This window comes from Micromys minutus (assembly GCF_963924665.1).
Source record: "Micromys minutus genome assembly, chromosome: 12".
Lineage (NCBI taxonomy): Eukaryota > Metazoa > Chordata > Mammalia > Rodentia > Muridae > Micromys > Micromys minutus.
Window position 1 is genome coordinate 34,159,359 of NC_137981.1, and position 25,402 is coordinate 34,184,760.

The 25,402-nt window shown below is 49.0% G+C and overlaps 1 protein-coding gene across 2 annotated transcripts in view; it reads left to right on the forward strand.

The window, feature by feature from the left end:
- The window catches only part of DLG5 (discs large MAGUK scaffold protein 5), a 106,841-nt gene that overhangs the window by 50,073 nt on the left and 31,366 nt on the right, over positions 1-25,402 (forward strand). The window contains exons 3-10 of one of the 2 annotated variants that reach the window (XM_080926709.1): positions 1,113-1,275; positions 2,690-2,833; positions 3,456-3,639; positions 15,965-16,224; positions 17,310-17,622; positions 20,953-21,137; positions 22,569-22,694; positions 24,744-24,876. In XM_080926709.1, coding sequence (XP_080782835.1) covers positions 1,113-1,275; positions 2,690-2,833; positions 3,456-3,639; positions 15,965-16,224; positions 17,310-17,622; positions 20,953-21,137; positions 22,569-22,694; positions 24,744-24,876 — 1,508 coding nt within the window. The remainder of the gene's footprint in view (positions 1-1,112; positions 1,276-2,689; positions 2,834-3,455; positions 3,640-15,964; positions 16,225-17,309; positions 17,623-20,952; positions 21,138-22,568; positions 22,695-24,743; positions 24,877-25,402) is intronic. The other variant, XM_080926710.1, reaches the window with a different exon arrangement.

Here is a 25,402-nt window from a genome sequence, read left to right on the forward strand (position 1 = left end):
TCTGGTTCCTGTGGAGACAAGTGCCACACCTCAGGGATGAGTCACACTCCCTCGCCCCATGACATCCACAAAATGAGATGGATGCTCTGAGTTCCTCTGACCCCACTCCAGCTCTCCAAGACTTAGGTGAGGTCAGGTGGACATGCTGATGGGGCTAATCGTAAAAGGACCGTGATCTAATTCTTATGGATGGAGTGTTTTGTCTTTGGATTCTTAGAGAGCCATTTAAATCTGCTCAGAGACAGCAGTGATTGTTGTCCTTCATAAAAATGGAAGACATTTATACGCTTCTGGTCCTGTGCACAGGAGATGAGGGCATGGTGTGGGTTAACTACAGATGTCTCAGGATTTACCTGCACATAAGCTGTGAACTCTCAGCATCCTCCAAGCCAGCCAGCCTAGGCTGGGTTAGGCAGGTCCGGAGGCAGTGGATCTGCAGTAGGGACTGATTTGCACGTCTAACTTTGGTGAGAGAGGATGGGGACATGGCTTGTGGGTCCCAGCCAACCTTGGGGCTGCCCTGCTTTTAGGAGTATTCACTTTGGTCCAATATGCTCTCTTCCTCAGGCCTTTGCTTGGGGTTGGAGGCAGGTAGTCTGGCCTGTCTTCTTTGTCACATGGGTGACAATGAGCACGTCCAGATGTCAGGTAAGGATTAGTGCCCTAAACGGGGCATGAAATCCAGGCTGGGGAGAGAATGGGTATGCTCAGGATCTTTGGCCAGGATCACATGGTCTCACCCTGTGGGTCACAACCATCAGAAAATACATATTCCTAATGGTCTTAGGAACTGAGATACTGCTGATTAGCAAAATTATAGTTGTGAAATAGCCGTAAAAAATAAGTTTATGGTTGGAGGGTCATAAGACTATCAGAAATATGTGCTTTCCCCCCTGATGGTCTAGACCCTGGTGTCAACTTCGTCTGTGATGAGAGCTTGAGGTGAGATCGATTTTGCAGGACTGGGTGTCCCTGCAGCAGCCAGCAGGGCCTGGTCTCACTTGGTACCTTGCAGTAGGCAATGGGAAGGCCTAGGGCTCATTACTGCCCATGAGTAGCTGAGCAACCCGTGATGTCTGAGTGTGTGTCAACTTGTGCTTACCTACCCACAGGGACTACAGGGAAGGCACCATCCCCACCACCCCTCCTCACTGAGCAGCCCGCCAATGACAAGGTTGAGAACCTCTCCATTCAGCTACGGCTGATGACCCGAGAGAGGAATGAGCTACGCAAGCGCCTGGCCTTCGCCACCCATGGAGCCACCTTTGACAAAAGGTAGTCATTGCCCCAGCTCCCCAGTGACCATCCAGACACCGCTGTGTCACCTCAAAGCTCCTTTTCCTTAGCTCCTCAGTTTCTGGAGGTTTCAGCTCCAGGATGTTTCCTTAAACCCTGTGTCCTGAGTCCTCCAGATACTGTGCCTCCTTAAGCCTGGCTGGGGGAGGCGTTCTCTCTCTCTCTCTCTCTCTCTCTCTCTCTCTCTCTCTCTGTGTGTGTGTGTGTGTATGTGTGTGTGTTATGCCTTTCCCAAGTGAAAATAAGAGCCTATGACCTAAATCACACAAGTTAGGGGTTGAGGTGGGTTATACGTGTGTCTCAGTCATACATTTGAGGTAACCCAGATAAGCAGTAGCTTCTGTGCTAGGCCAGCTGTAGGAGGCTGTGACAGAGGAGCTTGGTTAGCCCACTTGCCGTTGGTGCCTGCCTCACAGGTCACTGTGGTAGGCGCTCTCTGGCCCTGTCAACCCTTCAGTGCTGAGGCAGTAAGCCTAACGCTGTATCTTCCTTCGGCTGCATCTCACCGTTTGCGTGTGTACTGAGTGTGTATGTGCTCACGGGCATGCACACACATACACTGTCTCCGAAGGCCCCATGCTGCTTAACTCCCTGAAGACCACAGCCTGCTGCACCGCATGGCTAGAGTTCTCTGTGGCACACAGATCTCTTAAAACGGTACCTTTCACCTGGTATCCTTTTGTTTCGGAGAACATGTTCTTGGGAGTGTTAGTGTCTGTTCCCTTCGCAAAAGCGTTTGCTCAGCCGGCTGTAGGGAGCCGCGTACCAGCATTCCCCAGGCAGCCTATTGAAGTACAGGATGCAAGGTTCCCTTCTCCCCCTCCAGACCCTGGCTGTCAGGTTGCTGTGGCAGGGCCTGAGGATTTGCTTCTCTCTCAGTTTTCATGTATTGCCAGTGCTGAGGCCTTGGAGCTTCACTTGGAGCAGCAAGGCTCTTGGCCTGTGTGCTCACCTTGGCGCCACGTTGGAATGCCCTGGGGAGTTTATAAAGACATCCAGATGTTGAGACTCCTCCCTGGAAATACTGATTATGTGTTCCAGGCACCCATGCTATAATAGGCACCTTAGGTGGACAATCCCTGTTCTGAAGACAGGAGAAGCATCGTTATAGTTTCTGATGAGCCCAGACCTATGGCATAGACTCCCGGGAGCGTAGAGAGCTAGTCTGCCCCTCCAGGGGTCCTGACGAAACTCAAGAAGACATGGCTTCCTCCATTTGTACCCCTGCCTCTGCTGCCTGAAGCCAGGATAACAAATGTCATAAGCACCAGGAGGTCATAGTACATGGGAGCCAGAATGTGGCATCCCCTGGGTTGGGGTAGTCCAGTACACAGCCTGACTTCACATGATCCTTGAGGCCTGTGTTCATGGGGTTCTTTACTCCTGGGGCCAGACCCTACCACAGGCTGAATCCTGATTATGAGAGGCTAAAGATCCAGTGTGTGCGGGCCATGTCGGACCTGCAGAGCTTACAGAACCAGCACACCAACGCCTTGAAGAGGTGCGAGGAGGTGGCCAAGGAGACAGACTTCTATCAGTGAGTGTTGTGCTGGGAGAGGCCCCCGCACTTGTGAAGTAGCCACCTTCTGCCCTTCTCCGTTTGTGGACAGGACAGTCCAGGGCTCTGGTTCTCCCACTTAGCAAGAGGACTTGTGCCTCTTAGACTCAGTTTTGCTAAGTATGAAAGAGATTGTTAGCTCCTCCCAGCATTGTCTTATCAGTCTTAGAAGTTAGCAGATTAAGAAAAAAGAGAGATTTAAAACATGAGGCAGGGGTCAGCCTGCCTAAGACCTCTGGCTTGGGGCTTTACTACAGCTTTGAATGGGACAGGCAGATTGGGTGCTCTCTCCTTGGGGCTCCTGACCTCCCCCAGAGGGAATTTGACCTTTACCTGCCTTGTTGCACTAGGCCCCAGGGCATAGAGGCATAGGTTGGGACTCCTTTCCTCGGGGATATTTGTACTCCTTTTGATGTTGGGGTTTTCCGAATTGGGGTTGAGCTCTTTTTGGAGTTTACTTGTTCTCTGGGTTTGGCCTCCTCTGAGCGCTGTAGGCCTGGCTCCTATAGCCACTGTCTTGACCTCTTTGGGGAACTGGGTACTTGGAGATGGGGCGTGGGGGAGAAATTGGTCAGGACTAAATGTTTCTGTGGGCTTTCAGCACCCTCCACAGCCGGCTCCTGAGTGACCAGACTCAGCTGAAGGATGACGTGGACATGCTGAGACGTGAGAACGGGAAGCTGCGGAGGGAGCGGAACCTGCTGCAGCAGTCCTGGGAGGACATGAAGCGGCTCAGGGAGGAGGACCAGAAGGAGATAGGTGACCTCCGGGCCCAGCAGCAGCAGGTAGGACTCCGCAGCCAGGGGCAAGCCAAAGTGGACCACTTCCCTGCCCATCTATCTGCCTACCTGCCCCTTCACCATTCCCTCATACATTCACCTATCACCCTCATACAGCCACCCAAAGAGTTTGCACCCAATTGCTCATTTGTGTGACTATTTACAAACATTTCTGGGAAGCCCGCTTCCCTTGAGGAACCTGAATATCGGCAAACAGCCTTGCTCTGCTAGAAGCCACAGTCCTAGGAGGAAGACCGACTACTCACATAATCACGGTTGCCTGCCATTAGGGGTATTTCTGGCCCTGTGGTTCATTTGGTGTGTAGGGGTCATGTGACATCCCAGGTGGAAAGCAGGTTGTAAGGAAGAGAGCCCATGCAAATGTCAAGTGAGTGGCTTCGTTGTCATCACATTGGATGGCATGTGACCTTTCTTCTTTCCGTTCCCTGCATCCCAAGGAGATCTCTTCACCTTGTCCAACTCTCGGTTCCCACTGGCAGAAGCCTGAGATAGCAGTTTGCCAGGCCTGTTTTCTGTGTGTTTTATTGGCAGATTCTCCCTCCCTGGAGCTTGCAGTCTGAAGCTGACTGGTGGCCAGTGCTGTGGGAAGAAGGGTGTAGGACAGAATGGGGGAGGGGTGGGAGATTTCAGCCTTCGAGGGAAAAGTTTCTCCCCGTAGCGATTTTAGTCCTTAAGGGACAAATAGCAGAGCTGGTGTGCTTGGTCTCAACTCACCCGCTTATCTGGCAAGATTCTGTATTGCTCTCTGCTGACTTAAGATTTTTAAATCTTCTGAAACTACTTATGAAATTACTATAAATTTGTAGGATATTTGCAAGCATGCTAGAGTAAACCCCTGCCCCACACCCAAGATAGTTACCAGTGTGATTGATACCTCCTCACCCCAAATACAAACACGGATTTTTTTTTTTATGTCAGAAATGCAAACGTCAGCATCAACTGGTCACCACGCAGTCAGACCCAGTGCAGCTGTGCCAGCAGCAGGACTTCTTTTACAGTATATATTCATTGTATGGAGTATTGATTTTCCTTCTGACATCTTTGTGCAAATAACACACTCATTATCTCCTCCACCCCTCGCCCATTTCTTATCTCCATTCCTCTTGCCTCATCTTTCTGGTCCTCTTACGAATGTGTTTTTTCAGTAAGGGACCAGGTTCAGACTGGCGTGCTACACTGTAACCTTCGTTGTCTGGTCTCCCTCTTAAGGCTTCGGACATTCATGACCTTGACGTGGTTGAAGGTTGCTGTGCAGATGTCTTATAGGACTCCCTTGTTTTGAGGTGGTCTGATCTTAAGATTGATTCAGTCTGCCCGTCTTTGATGACTATGAGGGAAGCCTTGCTGTATTCCCTGTCCAGTGGTTTGTGGCTAGGTTTCTGCCTGTCGTGGTCTGTCCTCCTTGGTCACTCAAAAGCTGCTGTTTCCAGGCTTCTCGGCTGTAAACTGGCCTCCATTCGCCCTTTCGTTTTCCCTACCTCTCTCCTCTCTTTTACTCCGTGTTGTAGCCTTATTCTGGCCAGTACTGGACCCTCAGGCTTACTTCTTTCTTTTGACAAGCCACTTGTAGTTTTTTGTCTCCTTGGCGTCTGGCTTACAAGCTATCCCAGGATCATTTTAGAGTTTCTCTCTAGCCTCTAGTACTAGCCATATTTTTATCTTTTCAAAGCATATTTCATTCCCTTTAATGGGGGAAAAGTGATATTTAAAAGTATTGTGAGGATATATCTGCCATCTACAGGGTCTCATCTCTCTAATTCCAGCTGAGGTAGAAGGCTATCTGGGGTTGCATGCACAGTGAAGTCCAGGTTCTCTTGTGATGTCATTAGTTGGAAGCAAAAACCAACCCCCCACCTCCCAAACAAAGCAAGATTTGAGTGCTTAGTGTGTGAGTAGATGCTAGGATGTCACCCTTCCCAGAGCATTGCAGTAGGAAGGATGTCAGCAATAACTGAGTTCAGACACACACACACACACACATACACACACACACACACACACACACCTATACACAGTGCTTGAGCTTAGCCCACAACCATTCTTCCCTTCTTTTCATGTTTGTAACTCCCCTTTAAAATGCATCCAGAATTAACCGACCACAGCCAGTTCTAGCTAAGTTGTTTTTGTTTATTTTCAACATTGCCCGGCCTACCTGAGAGCTTGCCTTTCTCTTACTTTAGCCTCCTGGGTGCTAGGATTACAGGCTCAAGTCCCCATGTGCTGCACCTCCTGGCCATTACTCTGCAGGTCCTCTGTGTCTCCCCCCTCTGTAGCCACTCTCACCATACCACCCCCTTTTGTTCTTTCTGGGTCCTGTGTTCCTTCCCCACAGTTCTCCACCCCAGCTGGTTTGATTTCTCGCCCCCCCCATGTGCAGTTTCCTGTCCTGGTCTGTCTGTGTCAGTGAATGGCTGCAAGATTCAGTTGTCCAAAAAAAAAATAATAATAATAATCAGAGGAACATAGCTTTAAAATGTGTCTTGTAAGAAATAGCAAAGGAGCGACCATGAACAGCCTATAGATGAAAAGAAAGCTTGTTTCTGTCATTGCACAGAGGTGACACCCAGCATGTTGCAGGTGTGTGACTGTGTTTGGAGAGCGATTCACAGGTGATTCATCTCACAACAGGAAGTCATGCAGAATAGATCCTGTGCATTATTCTCTCTGAGGACAAACTCCCTTCCTTAGGCAGTGTTGAGTTTTGGAAGAGCGGCACAGTTGATTTAGCTGGCCTCCTATTGATTGATCCTGAGGCCATTTTCAGAATTTCCCCCTATTTATTACTCTATTCTTTTGAAAATGTGTTCCTTTGGATTAATCATTTTCTGTTCAGTTCCTCTATGAAGAGCCTAGGGTAGACTCAGTGCAGGGAGCTATGAAGTGCATTTGAAGTTGTCAGGAGGCTTTGTTTGGAGCCCTTCTTCTTAGGGACTTAGTCTTGTGTGATCCAGTTTAGCTGTGCAGAGGATCAGTAAGTCTCAGGATGGAAAAGGTTTCCTGGGAGGGGCAGTAAGGGTGAGAGCAGCAGAGCCTGGTAGACAACAGGGAGGGCCCACTACCTCCTCCTGCTGCAGAGGAGGGACTGCAACAAGTCAGTCTTTTCCCTGGTGTGTGTGTGTGTGTGTGTGTGTGTGTGTGTGTGTGTGTGTGTGTGTGTGTGTGTGTGTGAGAGGGGTGGGGGAGGGAGGGAGGGAGGGAGGAAGGGAGAGAGATTTGTGGTTGTGGATAAGCACTCTGCTCACTGAGCTACACCCCTAGCCACTCTTTGAGAGATTCTGATATGGTTGTGCTAGTGGCTGCATCTCTGTCAAGCGGAAGTCCCACAGCCACACTGAGGTGTGAGACCGGGACTGTCTCAGGGCAGCATCCTGGGTCTCGTGAGTGTGGTGGGGTGGAGTTATGCCAGGTCTAATGCGCTTACCCCATGTTCTGTTTGTGTGGTACCCAGTGACGGCTTTTATTCCAAGTGAGTTCACTCTGAGTTAAAAGTGACTTCTTAGAGGGTGGGCAGAAATGAGGCTCCTCAGACATTACTGGTGGTGTAAAATGGGGGTAACCCTGTGAGAAGCCATTCTTTAGAAGTTTGAACTGCAATGACCAGGTGACCCAGCCATTTCCAGAACTGGAAGTAGGACACAAGCATTGGAGTAACATTGTTCAGAGCAGCCCTGGTGTAGAAGTGATCAGATGTCCATAGTAAACCGACAAAAAGGTACAGTATGGTCTGGCCTTTCAGTGGGGTGTCATTCCACATGAAAGTAAGACATTTAGCAAATTTTATTTAAAAAAACAAAATCCTTTACTGGGCATGGTGTCCCATGACCATAATCTTAGCACTTGGAAGGTTGAGGCAAAAGGATTATGAGTTCTAGGCTAGCCTGAGCAATATAGTAAGGTACTGTGTCAAAATACATGGTGAAGATGATGATGATGATGACACTCATTCAGACACATTTCCACCCATTCTCTCTCCTCCCTTTCCTGCTCACTCCACATGGGAAGGCCTTTCTCCTTCCTTTACTCCTATGGTTTCATTTGCTTCCTTTTCTTTTGGGATATCTGTGGCCTTTGGTGGCCAGGCTTGTGTAGGTGTGTTGAACTTGGTCCTGGTCGTAGATGCTCCCAGGTCAGGTTGATTAGACTGTGCTTTCAGCCTGGAAACCCAGCAACAGAGAAGGTTAGGTTACCAGAGGGGAGGCAGTGGAGGCTGTGAGCTGCTGGGCCCCTGTTCTACTTGGCTGCCCTTCTCACCCTTACAGAGGCTGCCCAGGAAGTGGGAAGGCTACCTCTAGAGGGAGCAGGTGACGTGGGATGGCACAGGCTTGCTCCCCACTGGATTTAAAGGCGAAGGTCAGACTCACTGGACAAGGCTACTTTTGTTGCCAGGTTCCTCCCACGCCTTGTAAACCTGAAGAGGCCCTTGCAGGGTAAATGGTGCTGTTTGACTTGCATGTTTGCTGGAGGGATTTGTGGGGCCTTCTAGTCCTCTGTATGACTTATCTCAGAGAAAATGAGGCCACCCCCTGTGAGAGAGGTGGGCCTGGGCCTGGGCCTCTGTCCCTTGAGAGCTTCGGACAGGTGCTTTGTCCTATGTGTGCGAGTGTGGGGGAGGAGGTTGAGAGCTGGCCCTTCTTCCATTTCCTTGGTGGGAAATGGGTCATCTTGGATTCTTCTGGGGGTGCAGCAGGCGTGCTGAGGAGCTCTAGGTTCGAAAAGCAAACTCCAGGGGCTTTTGTACCATTCTTCCTTTACTAAACCAACTCATAGTCCTTGGTTAAAAGAAGGACATTCTAAAAGCAGCAACGAAGTCACCCCCAAATGAGTTTGTCTTACTTTGCAGAAATAACCAACTTCTACCATGTGTACATGTTCTTGTGACATTTTCCTCCCTCTTTTATGTGTAACACACGCATGGAGCTTTTTTTCTCTCCTAAATTTGCACTTGATTTTTTACTCTACAGTGAATGTATCATGGGCTACCTTACACTGTCCATTTTTTGAACCTGTACTATTTTACTGTTAGTGGTATCTGACCTCCGTTCTGTGTGTTGACTAGTCAGAACTCCTGCCATACTGTTTCAGTTGACACAAATGTATCTCATTGTCTTGTGCATATATTACATTTTTTATTATGACACTATCTCTATACTAGTTAGGGATGTTAGTTGTGCTATCATAGGACATGTGTGAGAGTCAGAGGACAGCTTTCGAGTTGATTTTCCCCTTTTACTGTGAACTCAGATCAGGACGCTAGGCTTCACAGCAAGCAGGTGCCTTTACACAGAGTCGCTTGCTGGCCCTGTGTGTGTACATGTGTGTATGTACCATGTGTATGTGTGTGTGGTGTAGCATGTGTATATGTTCAAATTGTGATTGTTATAAATTATCCACATCTAAGTAACATTTTTAAAATCAATTCTACCAGATCGTTTAACTTTCTGCTCTCTTTGCTTTGTGTCTAGTTTTAAAATGCTCTTTTTCTATCTGTGAAAGTTGGCTTTCCTCCCAAGGTAGCCCAGATATTTTTCTTTTATTAGTCTAGCTGGGAAGCTCAACATGTGTGGTACGGTATGTATGCACATCTGTGTGTGTACCATGTGTATATGTGTGTGGTGTGGAATACGTGTATGTATGTGTGTGTACCATGCATGTATATATGTGGTGTTGTATGTATATGTATCTGTGTGTATACCTGTGTGTGTGTCTGTGTGCATGTGTGTGTATATGTGTGGTGTGGTATGTGTGTATCTGTGTGTGTAAGTATAATGTGGTATGTATATTTGTGTGTGTACCTGTGTATGTGTCTTTGTGTTATGCATATGTGTGTATGTGTCTCTGTATATGTGTGTGCATGCTTGTGTGTGTCTTTATATGTGTGTGTTTGTGAGTGTATGGTGTGTGTGTGTGGTATGTGTGTATCTGTGTGTATGTATCTGTGTGTGTGTTGCTTGGTTTTAATTGTCAACGTGACACAGCCTGGAATCACCGGGAAGAGAGTCTAATGAGAGGTTGTCTGGATCGGTTGGCCTGTGGTTATGTTTATAGAAAATTGCCTCGATTGTTCGTTGACCCTGTGTCTTAGTCAGTGTTCTGATGCTGTAAGAGATGGTGACCCAGAGAACTCTTAGAAAGAACAACATTTAGTTGGCGCTTACAGTTCTAGAAGTTTAGTTCATTGTCCTCATGGCAGGCAGCATGGGGACATATAAGCAGATGTGGTGCTGAAACAGCTGCGAGTTCTATATCTGGATCCACATCCACAGGCAGCAGGAGGAGACTGTGACTGGGCCTGGCTTGAGCATTTAAGACCCACCCCCAGTGACACACTTCCTCCAACAAGGCCCCACCCACTCCAGCAGGACCATACCCCCTAATTTCTCTCAAGAAGTGTCACTTCCTAATGACCAAGCATTCAAATATGTTAGCCTATGGGGGCCATTCCCATTCAAACCTTCACACCTAGCCTGCTCTGGGGTGCGCCATTCTCTATGCTAGGCCCTGAACGGAGTGAGGCAAGCTAGCTGAGAGCAAGCGAGCAAAGGTCACGTGCTCGCTCGCCCTCTGCTCTGTGGATATGGTCTTTCACGTTTCTGCACTGACTTCCCCTCTATAGTGGACTGCAGCCTGCGGCTGGGAGCCAAGTAAACCCTTTCCGCTCCTAAGCTGCTTTTGGCCAGGGTGGGTTTTTATTTTCTTTTGTTTATCACAGCAACAGAAAAGTAAGCATGTCTCTGTGTACGTTTGTAACCTTCCACTAAGAACATAATCTTCTAATGATGAACAGGAAACTCTCTAGACTGGCAGATAGCATCGTTTCCAGTGCTCAGGAATTCACGTGACTGCAGCTCTCCCTGGTTTCTGTGAGGCTGTTGATGATGAAGTACAGGCTTGAGTCTGAGCCCTTGTGAGAGAAGTTGAGAAATGCTCGGGGCCTGGGGGCCTCTTTGAAGGTCTGGATGCTGTTCTGTGGGAGCTGATGGCTCTCCGAGGCTGTAGTGAGGCAGAGGCCAGGAGGTAGAGAGGGAGGCAGGGCAGGGAATACAGCAAGCAAGACCTCCTCACTCAGGGTTTTACCCCTGTGCCCTGGAGGCAGCCATAATGGAAACAGGACAGGTCTGTCTTCTCTCACAGTCTCTTGTGTCCCTACCAACTCACCGCCTTGTCTGAGCTGTGTTGAGCAGCTTAAGGGACACTTGAGTTGGCATCAGCATTTGTGTAGACTTCTTACACGAACGAAAGCCTATCCTGACAGCCTGGATCGTTCAGCACAATTGGCTCTAAGCTCCTCAAAGTTAGGGCACTGGGGAAACTGGCTCTCAGTGAAAGGACCAGCTACAGAGGTACAAACTCCAGTCTTGTGGAGGTAGTGCTTCAGTCAGGAGGCTGGAGAACCCGTGTTCCTACTGCTGCCCTCTGCTGGGGAACTCAGGCTATGGCAGCTCTGCCGTTGTTTTAAGTTTTACCCTAACCACCTGACACAGGTGGTTAGGAAACAAGGCATGGGAAGTCAGTCTTTGTTGTTGTTGTTGAGTTACAGCTCTGTGTAACAGCCCTGGCTGTCCTGGAGCTAACTCACTTTGTAGACCACACAAGCCTCGAGCTCACAGAGATTTCCTCTGCTTCTGCCTCCGAGTGCTGGGATTAAAGGTGTGCACCACCACACCCAACTATGAAGTCAGTCTTAAGTGGAGTATCTGAGGCATTTGTCCAGCACAGCAATCCATTGCAGAAGCCAGAGCCTCTGCTGCCACAGGATCATGGCGTGTCCCATCCCCATGGGATGGCCTTCTCATGCCTCAGCGGTGGCACTGTCTGAGGATGTCCCCGCTGTCTGCTCCTGAACATGTCAGGTGTCCTCAGTTCTGCCACTGTGTATACAGTCTGTCTCCACTGGTCAGCGGTTTGTGGAGAGGAGGAGTGTATTGTTCTCTGTCTATCTCAAGTTATGAATAGAAATGTGTTACAGGGTTTAAATGGGGAAATAAAAGTTCTTCTTAGAAGTCATAAGAGGAGGGTGCTTTATGACCTCAAGGTAGGAAGGAGAGGCTGTCCTAACAGCACTGAAGCACAGAATCCAAAGGGCCTTAAAGAGTGAGACTTCGGCATGACAGACACCACAAGCCACATACGCAGAGGATCATTGTGATAAATACGCCCAGAAAAGGCAGCTGAAGTTTAAAATGAGCTCCTGGAGGGCTGGTGCAGCTTGGTGAACAGTTCTTACCCAGCCTACAAGAGGCGTAGAAATGAAAGGAGGAGAAACCAATGGTTAGAAACAGGAGTTCCTAGAAGACAAAGATAGATAATTCATAAATACAGGAAAGGTGCCCAGTCTTGCTAGAAGTCCGGAATAGAAATTTAAAACTGAAGGACCAGGGCTGAAGAGATGGCTTAGCAGTTAAGAGAACTGGCTTCTCGTCCAGGATCAGGGTTCGATTTCCAGGATCCACATGGTACTGCACAAGCATCTGTAATTCCAGTTCAGGGGCATCTGGTGCTCCCTTCAGGTTTCCACAGGTAATGCACATAAGTAGTAGGTTTGACATGCACGATCAGAATATTCATACATGTAAAATAAAAATAGATCTTAAAATTGTTTAGGGCTGGAGAGATGGCTCAGAGGTGAAGAGCACTGACTGCTCTTCCAGAGGTCCTGAGTTCATTTCCCAGCAACCACATCCTAGCTTATACCCATCTGTAAAGGTATCTGATGTTTCTAGTGTGTCTGAGGACAGCTACAGTGTACTCAAATACTTAAAATAAATAATTCTTTTAAAAATTTTTAAATGAAGAACTACTTATTAGCTAGTGGAACTGACAATACCTTAAAAATATGAGTATTGTACAATAGCTTAGAGGTGAATGGAAAATTAGGTGGCCACTGACTGGAACAGAATATGGACTGTCCAGACAGTGTACTGTTCGTAAGCCTGAGAAAGATGAAAGACCCACCATTGCCTCAACAGGGGTGACTTTTCAGCTAAATAAGATAGAAACCCTCTTTAACAACTCTTAAAAAGATTTATTCTTTTTAAAAATGTATGCGTGTGTGTCTGCATGAGTCTGCACACTTGACATATGTGTGGGAACCAAGAGAGGGCATCAGATCCTCCGGAACTGGAGTTATAGGGATTGGGAGCCACATGGCTGTGTGTGTGTCTTGAGAACAGAACTCAGGTTCTGTGAGAACAGCAAGGGAACTTTACCACTGACCGTTGCTCCAACACATATTTTCATTTTTGTGACAGGGTCTTATATGACACAGGCTGGCCTCTAACTTGCCATGTCACTGGATGACCGAACTCCTGGCGTTCCCGCTTTTATTTCTCAAGTGCTGGGATTATAGGCCTTGTGCCACCAGGACAGAAGCTGCAGTGTCTGTCATGGCTGCTGTTCCTCGTACCTCCCCTCCCCTCCTTGCCCCTCCTTTATCCTCAAAGGAGAATTTGAGTGTCAGATGGCCCCCAGTTTTGTGTGTGTGTGTGTACGTGTGTGTGTGTGTGTGTGTGTGTGTGTGTGTGTCTGAAAGTAAAGTGTTTCCACAATACAGTGAGGTTTTTACCTTCTACTTTGTAAAGACGTTTTGTATTTCAGTTCACTAAAATTTCCTTTTGAAAGGAATAGTTTCTGAAGAGAGCAGAAAAGAAAGCTGGGGTCATAGCACATGCTATAAGCCAAGAATCCAGTTAAGTTGAAACAGGGAAACAAATACATCCAGTACCTGGGCTCTGTACATTATAGCAAATAGAGGAAAACTGAAAGACGCAGAGAGCTGGGTGAAGCTGGCTTCTGACAGCTTTGCAGCCATGACTTCTGGGCATGGGGTCTGAAGAAGGGAGGGAGGGAGGGAGGGAGGGAGGGAGGGAGGGAGACAGACACAGACACACAGAGAGCCAGAGATCAGTGGTCTCTGTGATTATATTTTCTATAAATTGTTTAGTTTTTATTTCTGTGGATGTGGTGTCCTCTGTGGGTGTCTGTGGTGCTGGGAACTAAACCCAAATCTTCTACAAGAGCCTTGAAGGTTCTTAACCTCAGGGCCTTCTCCAGACCCCTGATTATTATCAAAGATTTATTTATTTTTTATTTTATGTATATGATCGTTTTGCCTACATGTATATATGCATACCCTATGTGTGCAGTGCCTGTAGAGGCCAGAAAAGGGTGTTGGAATTGGAGCCACAGTTATGAATTAGCATATGGGTCCTCTGCAAGAGCAGTAAGTCCTCTTAATCACAGGACTATTTCTCTCTCTCCACCCTGGCTTTCGAATCACTTGTTCCTCCTGTGAAGATGTTCTGTCTGTCTCTGGAGGACATGTCCCACGGTTCAAGGTTGTGAGTGTCTGGGCCGCAAAGATGGTGTTGATAACTCAAGGCCCACACGGTGAACAAGGTTGTTCCTGGGCTGTAGGAGCTGCAGGGGCTAAGCCAGCCTTTCCAGTTTTGTCCTGTTATTTGAGAAATAAGGAAGCAAACCCACAGAAGTGGTGAGTCACCAAGGGCTAAAGATCTTTGAGTAGTGCTCAACAGGTAGCCTCTGAAAAACCCCGTCTTCTCAGGTGTGCTGGTGTTTTGTTTTACCTTGCTTTGTTTTTCTCTTCTTAAGCGGCACCCCAGGTGAAGCTGAGCTCCTGTAAATCACCATAGGATGGGTCCTTGTGCTCATATTCTCTCTGTTTTTCTGGTTGGGGTTGTTTGGTTGGTTCTGTGTGTTGTTTTTTGGCTATTGTTTTTGAGACATTGTTTGACTACACAGTCATGACTGTTGTATTTGCTGTGTAGATCAGTTGGCCTCAAACTTAGATACTGCTGCAGCCTCAGCCTGCTGGAGTCCTGGAACAGGCATGCTCTGCCATGCTCTCTCTAGACTCCTACAGTCTGCTGTATCCCCGGGATTCAGCCTTCCCTCTGAGCCTTGGACTTGGGTATGCTTCTGTAAGCCTCTGTGTGTACTGGCTCTTACTGGTCTGCATCCTCCTCTTGCTATTCCTTGCATAACATTGTGTGTCTGCCCTGTAGCCTTTGCACGTGTGTCCCTTCATTTGGCTATAGTCATGCTTTTTGGCTAATTTCTTGTCTTTGTTATCTTCACTTCAAAGCACTTTCTCAGAAAGCCCTCCCCAGGTGGTAGCCTCCCTTACAGCCTTCCTCTCTTACTCTGTGCTGTTTAGAAGCACCCTCCTGTATACGGACGGTACTTTCTTCCATTTTATCATTTTTTTTTCAAAGCTAATGTTAACATAGGAGGATATTGTTCTTGTTCCATAGGTGGGTCCATTTCCCCCAGTGCTGGCACTGAGATTAACAAACCATACGGCAGAGTGGCTTCCTCTCCTGGTCCATACTGACAATGCTTAGAACAGTTCTGGACATTTTATACCCTTATTTAGAAAGTCCCCCCAATGCCATCTCCAAGGTTGTGACTTGCTAGAACTCAAAAAACCAGACTCAATATATGATCATTCCCAGTGGCTAAAATAGGACACAAGGCGAAATCAACACAGGGAAGAAAAAAGGACAAGGGGGAAATCAGGACCAGTGTTCCCCTATCATTAGCCAGGGGAGTCATACCAGATACATTTGATCTTCAGTGTGGAGGTGTGACAGCTCAGATGGCACTCCCACATCTTGGGAAGCACAGTTGACAGGCAGTATCTAGATTTTCCTGGGTGGTGATTGCAGTCCATTTCTTACTAGGGAAAAGTTGAAGACTTCATATGAACTGGTCTCCCCTTGAGCTGGCTCACCGCCACCATCAGGTTCCTGGATGCCAGTTAAGCAGGGGGTAGCCTTGAACTTAGACCTTTCCAAACACAGAAGTCTCAGGCTGGCCATTCTTGCCTTCTTGTAAATAGAGTGGTTTGCTTTGTAGTACTTGGGAATTCTCTGTAACACAAACATTTGAGAAGGAATGAATCTTTTTTTTAAAGATTTATTTATTATATTTATATAAGTACACTATAGTTGTCTTCAGACACACCAGAAGAGGGCATGACTATTACAGATGGTTGTGAGCCACCATGTGGGTGCTGGGAATTGAACTCAGGACCTCTGGAAGAGTAGCCAGTGCTCTTAACCACTGAGCCATCTCTCCAGCCCGAGAAGTAATGAATCTAAATGATCCAAACCCTGTGATTGTAGCACTAGACATGCACCTTTCCTCTCTCCCTCCTCCCTCCCCCACCCCTCCCTTCCCCATCCCTCCCTCCCTCTCTCTTTCTCTCCCACCCTCTGAGGGCTGAAGAGAAGGGAGATATCTGCTCTGCCCATCTCGCTTCTCAGTAAGCACGAGTCCTTGGGGTCCTCAGGTGTTGAAGCACAATGGCTCCTCAGAGATCCTCAACAAGCTGTATGACACGGCCATGGACAAGCTGGAGGTAGTCAGGAAGGACTACGATGCCCTGCGGAAGAGGTACAGCGAGAAGGTTGCGATGCACAACTCGGACCTGAGCCGCCTGGAGCAGCTCGGGGAGGAGAACCAGCGCCTGCAAAAGCAAACCGAGATGTTGACCCAGCAGAGGGACACGGCCATCCAGTTACAGCACCAGTGTGCTCTCTCTCTGAGGAGGTAGGAGCCCAGGCTGGCCACAGGGCAGTGTATGTTGGGGGTAATAAATTGGGTTCTCTTTGTTTGAGGCTCCTGTCCTTTGTGGGCTTCTCATCATCTACGGGGCTTCCCAGAGAGAAGCACCTCAGAACACTGTGCTCTAGTCAATGAAAATACTGTGTCTGTTGTTGCACTAGCCTAGAAATGATTTCCTTCCCTCCCGTGTGAGCATCCGGCTCTGTCCTGAGCACCCTGACTCTTGGGGTTCCCTTTAAACCTTTCTCTGGAGTGGCCATGCACCTTGCAAATGGGAAAGGTAGTTAGTTATTCCGGGCAGTATGTGCCTTGAACTCTCACTTTTATTAAGAACCATTGGTTTTGGATGCGTGATTCCCTCCTGGACAGTATTGCAAGCAGCACGTTCCTGCCACGTGTGGGCTCACTGTGGTGTTCACTGGTTTCCTGTGAAAACTCTCTGCATATAAGTAGATTTATGAATTACCACATTGAACGCAGAGTGTCGCCTCTGCTGCAGGCTTCAGGGGATGTGGCTATTGTGGGGATCCCGAAGGCGCTCTCAGTCACACAGGTCAGGAAATGCTGCTCTTGTGTGACAGGCTCTACCTTGCATATTGCCTGGGTGCAAGGCGCCTTCTGGGCAGGAGGACTGAGCTAGCCATGTGACCTTGTTCAGGTACCTAGGTTGCAAGGCTGCATGAGGTCTGTCTGTAAAATGAGGTGGTTCTAAGCCATCATGAGGCCACATTTGCCTTTCCTATGCTGTCACTCTAGTTGTGTGTGTGTGTGTGTGTGTGTTTCCCTCCAGAGTAATGTAGCCTCATTATAGGAGAAATGTGCTGTTCTTTCTAGTAGAGTAGAGAGCATGCAGTCCTCAGTTCAACTTCTGGCATTTGTTAAAGGCTGAGAAACATTCCAGGCCCAGGGCACTAGTACTCAGTGACCATTCTCTCTGGGGGTGAGAATGACCTCAGTCAAAATTTCATGCTTGACTGTCTCGCACCAGCGGGGCTGGTGCTGGGGGTTAGCAGCCTCACAGCTGACATGGCAGGTCCCCGCCCCACCCACCTCACATTTTTCCTCCCCAGGTTTGAGACAATCCACCACGAGCTGAGCAAGGCGACAGCCCAGAACAAGGACCTACAGTGGGAGATGGAGCTGCTGCAGTCTGAGCTCACAGAGCTGAGGAGCAAGCAGGTGAAAACAGCCAAGGAGTCGGAGAAATACAAGGAGGAGCGAGACGCGGTGTACAGCGAGTACAAGCTCATCATGAGCGAGCGCGACCAGGTCATCTCTGAGCTGGACAAGCTACAGACAGAGGTAGAGCTGGCCGAGTCCAAGCTCAAAAGCAGCACATCCGAGAAGAAGGCAGCCAGCGAGGAGGTGGAAGCCCTGCGGCAGGTAGGCAGCGGTCCAGCAGGGAAGGTGGCCACAGAGTTCTTGAGGGATGAATGAGATGGTCCGAGCTGCCGGGCCGTCTCTTCACAGGCTTGGTTGTGAGATACCATTTGGGTCTCTGAGGAGCTTAGGCTTGGTATTTGATGGCAGTCTGGGGTCTAGAGGAGAACTGGGTCAGAATGTCTAGCCATTGTTCTGGATACAGGAAGACACCATAGGACATGCACACGGGTACAAGGTGCACTAGGCGGGAGGACTGAGCTAGTCTCATGACCTTGCAGGTGCCCAGGTCCAAGGCTGCATTGTGTATGTATAAAATGAGATAAATGGATAGCAAGTCATCACAAGGCCATGCCTGTCTCGCCTGTGCTGTGACACTGACATTGGTTTGTTTGAAAACAACAGTTTGATTATAGGAGGAATGTGCTGTTCTTTCTGGTCAAGTGGAACATCTTGAATTGTCTCGGGCCGACTCTGTGAACGAGGTCCTGAGACTCTCTAGAGTTCTTAGCTACAGAGGACTGATGGCCTCATTCAGAAGAGCACCCTCAGGGGCCTTTGTCCACCAGCCGTTTGTGTACATTCTGCTGACTTAAGCCTTAGGCCTTGTTCTAAAGCCTTGCTCTCTGGGACAGTCCCTCGAGAGCTGGAGACTGAGGTGTTCAGTAGCAGCAGGACTGGGCTTCATAGTTTAACTCCTGTGTGCTTTCCTGCCTGGCCATCTGACCTCACCACTGATGAATGTCCTTTCTGGTCCAGGAGTGCCCTGCTGACCATAGGTGACAGGCATGGAGATTGCTGTCTGCCCTTTGGTCACATTGTGGCTTTGACAGGAGTCTCTAGACTTAGGAATACTAGAGTAACACTTTACCTCCATCAAAGCTGTTTCCTCTTTTCGTGTGTCAAGTTGGCGACCAGGATTAGTCACCCCACCAGGGGCCTTTCTACCTGCAGTGACTCCTTCGGTGGAAAGTGAGAGGGACTGAGGCCCTGAACTAGAGTCTGAGCTCCCTCTCTAACATGACCTCTCATCTCTTTCCTGCCTCTGTGCCCTAGTCTGCAAACGGGATATATGTGATGATCACACTCATCCTTGAGGGATAGTTTTCAGGTGACACAAACAGAAAACACGGCAATTGTGTCTTCACAGAGTTGGGAAGACAGGACTTTGTTTTATTATTGCTCATCGGGATGCGTGCACACCCATGTAACTTTTATAGGTAAAATGGACTGATAACGACAGTTCCATACCGAGGGGTTGACACTCCCTAGACCATTGAGGTGAAGGCCACTGCCAAGAGGAGCATGTAGTACAACGTGTGTGTGTGTTGGGGACAGGGCCTTGCTTACAACGACGTTACCTACTTTACCTGACTCGCCCAATTTTGATAAAATTTTAGAAAAAAAAATTACGCAAAGAAACCTCCCTCCCTCCTCTCTCCTTCCTTTTTTCCTTCCATATTAAATATAGAGTCTCATTTTGTAGCCCTGGAACCTGGAACTCTATAGTAACCAGGCGACCCATGAACTCACACAGATCTGCCTGCCTCTGCTTCCTTAGAGCAAATGCTAGGATTGTAGGTATACACAACCAGACCAATCCATAAAGGAACTTTCAATAAGTCCTAAATATCCCATTTGTTTCTTTTTGTGTCCTAGTATCTGCGTATGTTCTTATTGCAGATGGGGGGATGTAAATATCAAGTCAGAAAACCACAGTGACAAGACAAGAAAACAAAACAAAACAAACAAAAAAACACTTTGGAGACTGACCAAATTGGTCACCAGACTAAAAAGGTCATGGGATGTTGAATGCCTATAAGACAGAAAGCCTGCCCCACGGGGATTTCAAATTTCAGAAGTCACCTGTGTCATATACACAGAGAAGTATGAAGAACAGCGAGGAGCCCCTGGTACTGGCCTCCAGCAATGAGCATCATTAATGTGGGGGCTGACGTCTTCAGCCCCTGGTACTCAGCACTCAAGGCAGCCAGGCATGTCCTTTAGTCTGGAGTCAGTCCTCTGAGGCTATGCAGGGGGTGCTGGCTGACTGACAGGTGACTTGTCAGCTGAGGCAGGAATCTTTTCCTGGCGTTCTGAGTCAGCAAGCACCAGGGGAGAGCCTACTTCTACCTGCTGTCACCAGAGCTGACATTCTCAGCCTCTGCACATTGTTCTAGGTTCACACCCCGAAGTAACGCTAGCCAAGAGGAAACCAGACCTATGCTTCTTAGTGATGTGGCTCTAGGGAATGGTGACCACATTGCTTGGTCACCTGTTTGGGGTTAGCTAGGTAGGCCTTCTGGTTCATCTGGTTCCCTGATTGTAGAGTTGTCTTTCTGGAGATTCCTTTTGTGATGCTCTCCCAGGTCTTGTTGCTCCCCTAAGTGGAGCACTGCTGTAGAAGGTCTATCTGAGGTACCCTGGCTGGCAGTGCTTTCCCACTGCCCCTGGCTGCAGCTGTGTCTGCATGACGAGCCAAGCTCAGCCGTGCAGCCATTGGTGTTTTAAAGGGAAAGCGTCCGAAAGAAACAACATTGTCCTAGGTGGAAAGCCATATTCCCTGTCACACACCTCTAATACCCTGTCCCTGGGACCCTTGATTGGGTAGTGCACCTGCTGGGGAGTGGGGTGCAGCCCCTGGGTCTTCTTTATGGCCCCCTTTCAGGTGAGGAGCTTCTGAAACAGCCCATATCTTCAGAAGCACAGGCTTCAGCAACACCTGGGGCCTTAGGACCACTAAGGATGGCCATGTGAGACCCCAGGCTGAGTTCCCGGAGGTGGGAACTGGTGTAGAGGTCAGCAGAGAGGAAGGCTGGTGAAAATGGTTTCTCAGCAAGGGTAGGACGGGGGGAACGTCACTGCCAGATTCCTGCAGTGTGTCATCAGCACAATTGAGGGCCTCAGCAGAGGTCCGTCGTTCGGCTGTCTCGGCTCCCTAGTTCCAAGGCTACTTTTAATCTCCCTACCCCGTCTCACTCAAGTGTCTGAGGGGCAGTGTTTTTAGGGTAGTTTATTTCAGTGGCTAGAATGGTGATTCCAGTGGGAATCAAAGAGAGGCAGACATGGACCATGGACAGGAGCACTCCATTCTCTAGCATCAGTTCTCCATGCCTGTGCCTCCTGTGCTGGGTGAGGAGCATCCTTACTAGAGGGGGAGAGCCCTACAGGGAGACATGCTGAAGAGTTTCAGATGTAAGCACCTGGGTTTAGTGTTTCCCTTGAGCCCCGAGCCCCGTCTTCAAGCCGGTACGCTTTGCAATTCAGAAGTGTGGGTAACCTCTTCTACTTACCTAGGAAGTATGGGTAACCCGCTCGACCTCTTTCCTTTAGATCAAAGACACGGTGACCATGGATGCCGGGAGAGCCAACAAAGAGGTGGAAATCCTCCGAAAGCAGTGTAAGGCATTGTGCCAAGAGCTAAAGGAAGCCCTCCAGGAAGCAGACGTGGCCAAGTGCCGGCGGGACTGGGCTTTTCAGGAGCGGGACAAGATTGTGGCAGAACGTGACAGCATCCGGTAAGGGTGCTCGTGGGCAGGCATGGCCCTGTGTTTCTCCTGTGCACTGAGGTCTGTTAGGTTCATGCTCATTGGCCATGTGTCTAGAGACAACAGGGCCTGTGGCTCTTCCCTTCTCCCCTTCAGCTGGTTCTCCCTCACCCCTTAGCTTTAGAGATTCCCATTGGACTTCCTTCCTGATTCACTTCTGGACATCTTGAGTGTGAACTATGTTTGTTTTCTTCTCTCTGTGTTGCTAGACATCTACTCTGCCAGCATCTTAGGTTCCCAAGCAACAAGAGCTGAGAGGAGGCTTCTGTGTGTCTATACCTAGAAGGGGCTCTAGGTCAGAGGGCAGGACAGTGCATGAAGGTGACGTCCAGGTCCTCAGGCTGTCATGCAGGCTACCCAGGGTGGAAGGAAGTCTCCCAGGCCCATTTGAGCTAGAACTTGAAGCTTGAGTGCAGTTTCTTTGGCAGGAGCATTGTGGGATAGAAGGGGAGGCGCCTATGTGCATTACCCGAGGAGAGATTTGGGTGTGGCCATGTCCTAGTCTGGAGAATCCTTAGGAGTAAGGTGACAATATCCTTGAGTTTCAGTTCTGAGGGTCTTGAATGGAAACAAAGGAATGTGGGTAAGATCCTGTGCCTGGGCAGAACCAGGGATAGTGGGGAGGGTACAGTAAGATGCTCACTGAGGGATTCTAGAGCAGCCCCGAGACGGTAAAAGGGACAGGTCTGCGCCCTGGCAGGGAGGCTCAGGAAATGAAGATGGATGTTAAAGAGACTTGGTGTGTGGTATGGGAGGAGTACTAAGGTCTTCTGGGTGCTTCCTGCTTGCTCCAGCTCTGGTTTGCTCTTTGTGTTCCCCCTGAGCAGGACTGTGACCAACGCAGTGAAGGTTTTAGGCTGTGGAGGCATGGGGACCAGCTGTAGGGCACGTTACTCTGGAGATGGCCAAGTACAGGCCCTCCTGTTGTATCTTGTGTACCCTGCCTAGTGGATGAAATGGTTTGGGGTCCCCCACACACCTCCAGGTTCCCATCAGGTTTCTCCATTGCACCCAAACAGAGACAGGGAGCTGAGTCCTAGCTAAGTGTCCCTCAGCCTGATAGCAGCATAGGTCGAAAGCCCTGGATATAGCCAGTTAAGGAACGTATGGCTGTTGGAGCAGCGAAGCTCACCAAGTGGGCTGGGGTCTCACTGCAGAGGAGAACCCCTCTGCTGCCGCTGAGCTCCTGCTCGAAGAGTGACTGTGTGGAGCGCGGGCACGGGGGTGCTGTCTCTGATTACATAGTGGGCTGGTCTGGGTGGGGGCATGCACTCCTTTTGTGCTTGTTTTGTTTAGACTGAAACTCCGAGGTGGGGGCTGACAGGTGGTGTGATACAGACCGTGGGTCCTTCCTCCATTCCCGTGGTTCACAGTAACCCTGACTTCTGCTTTCTCTGCCAGGACCCTGTGTGACAACCTGAGGCGAGAGCGAGATCGAGCAGTGAGTGAGCTGGCTGAAGCCCTCCGTAGCCTGGATGACACTCGGAAGCAGAAGAACGACGTCAGCCGTGAACTTAAGGAACTCAAGTAGGCTTGGGAGTTACCTGCCTGGGCTGGGCTTCTGTCTAGACGATCCCTCTCCCTTTGTTGTGGGGCATTCTTGAATGCACTGAGTAGGGACTTGTCACTGTGTCCCTTCGCTCTGACTCACTGTGGTAGGCTAGGAATGGGTTTGAATATTGATAGTCCACAGAAGATGGCACCAGCCCATTGATAAGCTCATGGAGTCAGGGCAAACACCCAATGCCAAGGCACACGAGAGGGAAGGTCCTGTTCCCAGGCAGTGCATTTGAGGATGGACATCTCTGCATCATTTATAGTTTGCCCATTTCCCTATCCGTTCCTTTATTCACTCACCAAGAAGTGTACCGAGCATCCGCCCTGGCCCCGGAGAGGCATGAAGCAAACAGCACCAACCGAGCACACTGTACTGCTGTACTCATGGTGCCCAGAGTGCATAGAAGAGAGAGAGGCACATGCTTAGCAGTGAGATTACAGCGGACCGTTTTCCAGGGAGTTGCCACCGAGGCTTGGCAGTCTGGCAGTCTGTTCCGTAGATGCCCATTTGTAAGGCATCTGGGTGATTCTTCTCACTGTAGGAGTGCCTGGATTTCCGATGCATGCCACCATATCCAGCTATTTAATGGGGGTCTCAGGGGTGGGACTTTGGTTACCAGGCCTGTATAACGTGCTCGTCTTTCCTTGTGGCTGTGTCACCATCCCTCACTCCGCGTTTCCTCTCAGAGGCAGTGGTTAGCTTAAATCTCTTCCTCCTGAACTTTAGGCAAACATCCTTGAATTGGCTCCTTTCTTGTGTCTGCGACGTAGTACCTGCCACAAACAACCCAACAGAGGAAGAATATTTTTTGCCTCACGGTTTTGGTGATCTCAACCCATGGTTACCTGACCCCAGGTTTTCTGGGCAGAACACAGTGGTGTTAGGAGGGCATGTGGCAGATACAGCTGTTCACTTAATGGGCTCTAAGAAACCTCTAGGTAGAGGCAGGAGGATGTCTGCGTTCAAGGCTAGTGTGGTCTACAAAACAAGTTTCTAACTTGTTTTTAACCCTCTAGATAAATTTGGGCAGACTTTCTGTGTTAAAAAAAAAAACAAACAAAAAAACAAACAAACAAACAAAAAAAAAAAACAAAAACACTACTATGAGAGCAAAGGGACTTCAAGAAGAAGCTGGGGCATGACACGGTTTGACCCTAAAGACATCTTAGTGACCCAATTCCTGTAGTGTCTCCACTTTCTACTTTCCACCACCTCCCAATAATGCTGTCATATTAGGAATCAAAGAAAGGGTTGATCTCTAGATTAAGTTAGAGCCCTTATTATCTCCTTGTCTCTAGAGACACCCTGGTAAACACTCCCACAGTTGACTAGTCCAGCTTTTCTCAGTTGAATCAAGTTGACAGTCAAGACTAATGCCATGGCTGGAGAAATGGCTCAGCTGGTAAGGAAATGCTCTTGTGGAGTCCTCATGTCCGGCAGTTTATCATCCCCTGTAACTCCAGTTCCACGGGGATCCAATGCTTTTGGCTGCCCTGGGCTCCTGAACATGTCTCCTTACCCATAATTTGTTTAAGAATGACCACCAGCCAGGTGTGTATGTGGTGGCACACTCCTTTAGTCCCAGCACTTGGGAGGCAGAGGCAGGAGGATCTCTGGTTCAAGGCTAGCCTAGTCTACAGAGCAAGTTCCAGGATAGCCAGGGCCACACAGTAAGACCCTGTCTCCAAATCAAAACAAAAAAAGCTAACCATCACGCTTCTACCTTTGAGCCTTATAGCTGCCAGATAAGCATTTCACCACTGGGCTACATTTCTAGGTCTCTTGCTGGCCTTACCTAAATTGCTCTAAACCTCTAGATAAATTTGGCAAGACTTTCTGTGTTTAGAAACACTACTGTGGAAACCTGCTGATAATTCATGAAAGCTTCATTGTAGCTTACCAGAAGCTGGAGTACCAGGGGACAGAGCCCACAGCTCTGGCTGCCTTAGTTTTGAGCCGTGATTCAGTGAGATGTTTCCCCTTCAGAAGGGCCACGGCCACCGCTCTTCTCTTCACAGGGAGCAGATGGAGTGCCAGCTGGAGAAGGAGGCCCGGTTCCGCCAGCTGATGGCCCACAGTTCCCACGACTCAGCCATCGACACAGATTCCATGGAGTGGGAAACAGAAGTTGTGGAATTCGAGAGAGAGACGGTGAGCTGCCTTGGGTGGCTGTGCTTGTCCTCTTTCTTGGGTGTGAGGACTTGGGGGCAGCCGAGGAGGCCCCTGTTGGTTCTTGTTTCGTGGCTTACCTCCCCCAGGTAGAGAGCAGCCATCCCAGTTGGTGTTGCTGTTGCTGGGCTGAATCACCATGACAAAGCCACTTGGGGAAGAGAGAGTTTGTTTGGCTTATGCTTCCACATCTTTGTTGATCACTGAAGGAAGTCAGGACAGGAACTCAAAGAGGGCAGGAACCTGGAGACAGGAGCTGATGCAGAGGCCACGGAGGGGTGCTGCTTATTAACTTGCTATTCATATTTGCTCTGCCTGCCTCCTTACAGAGCCCATGACCACCACCCAGGGATGGCCACACCCCAAATCTATCACTTATTAAGAAAATGCCCCATAGGCTTGACTGTGATCTGACCTTATGAAAGCATTTTCTCAAGTGAGGTTTCCATCTCCCAGATAACTCTGTCCTATGTCAAATTGACTTAAGACTAGCCAGCATGTACCCAAG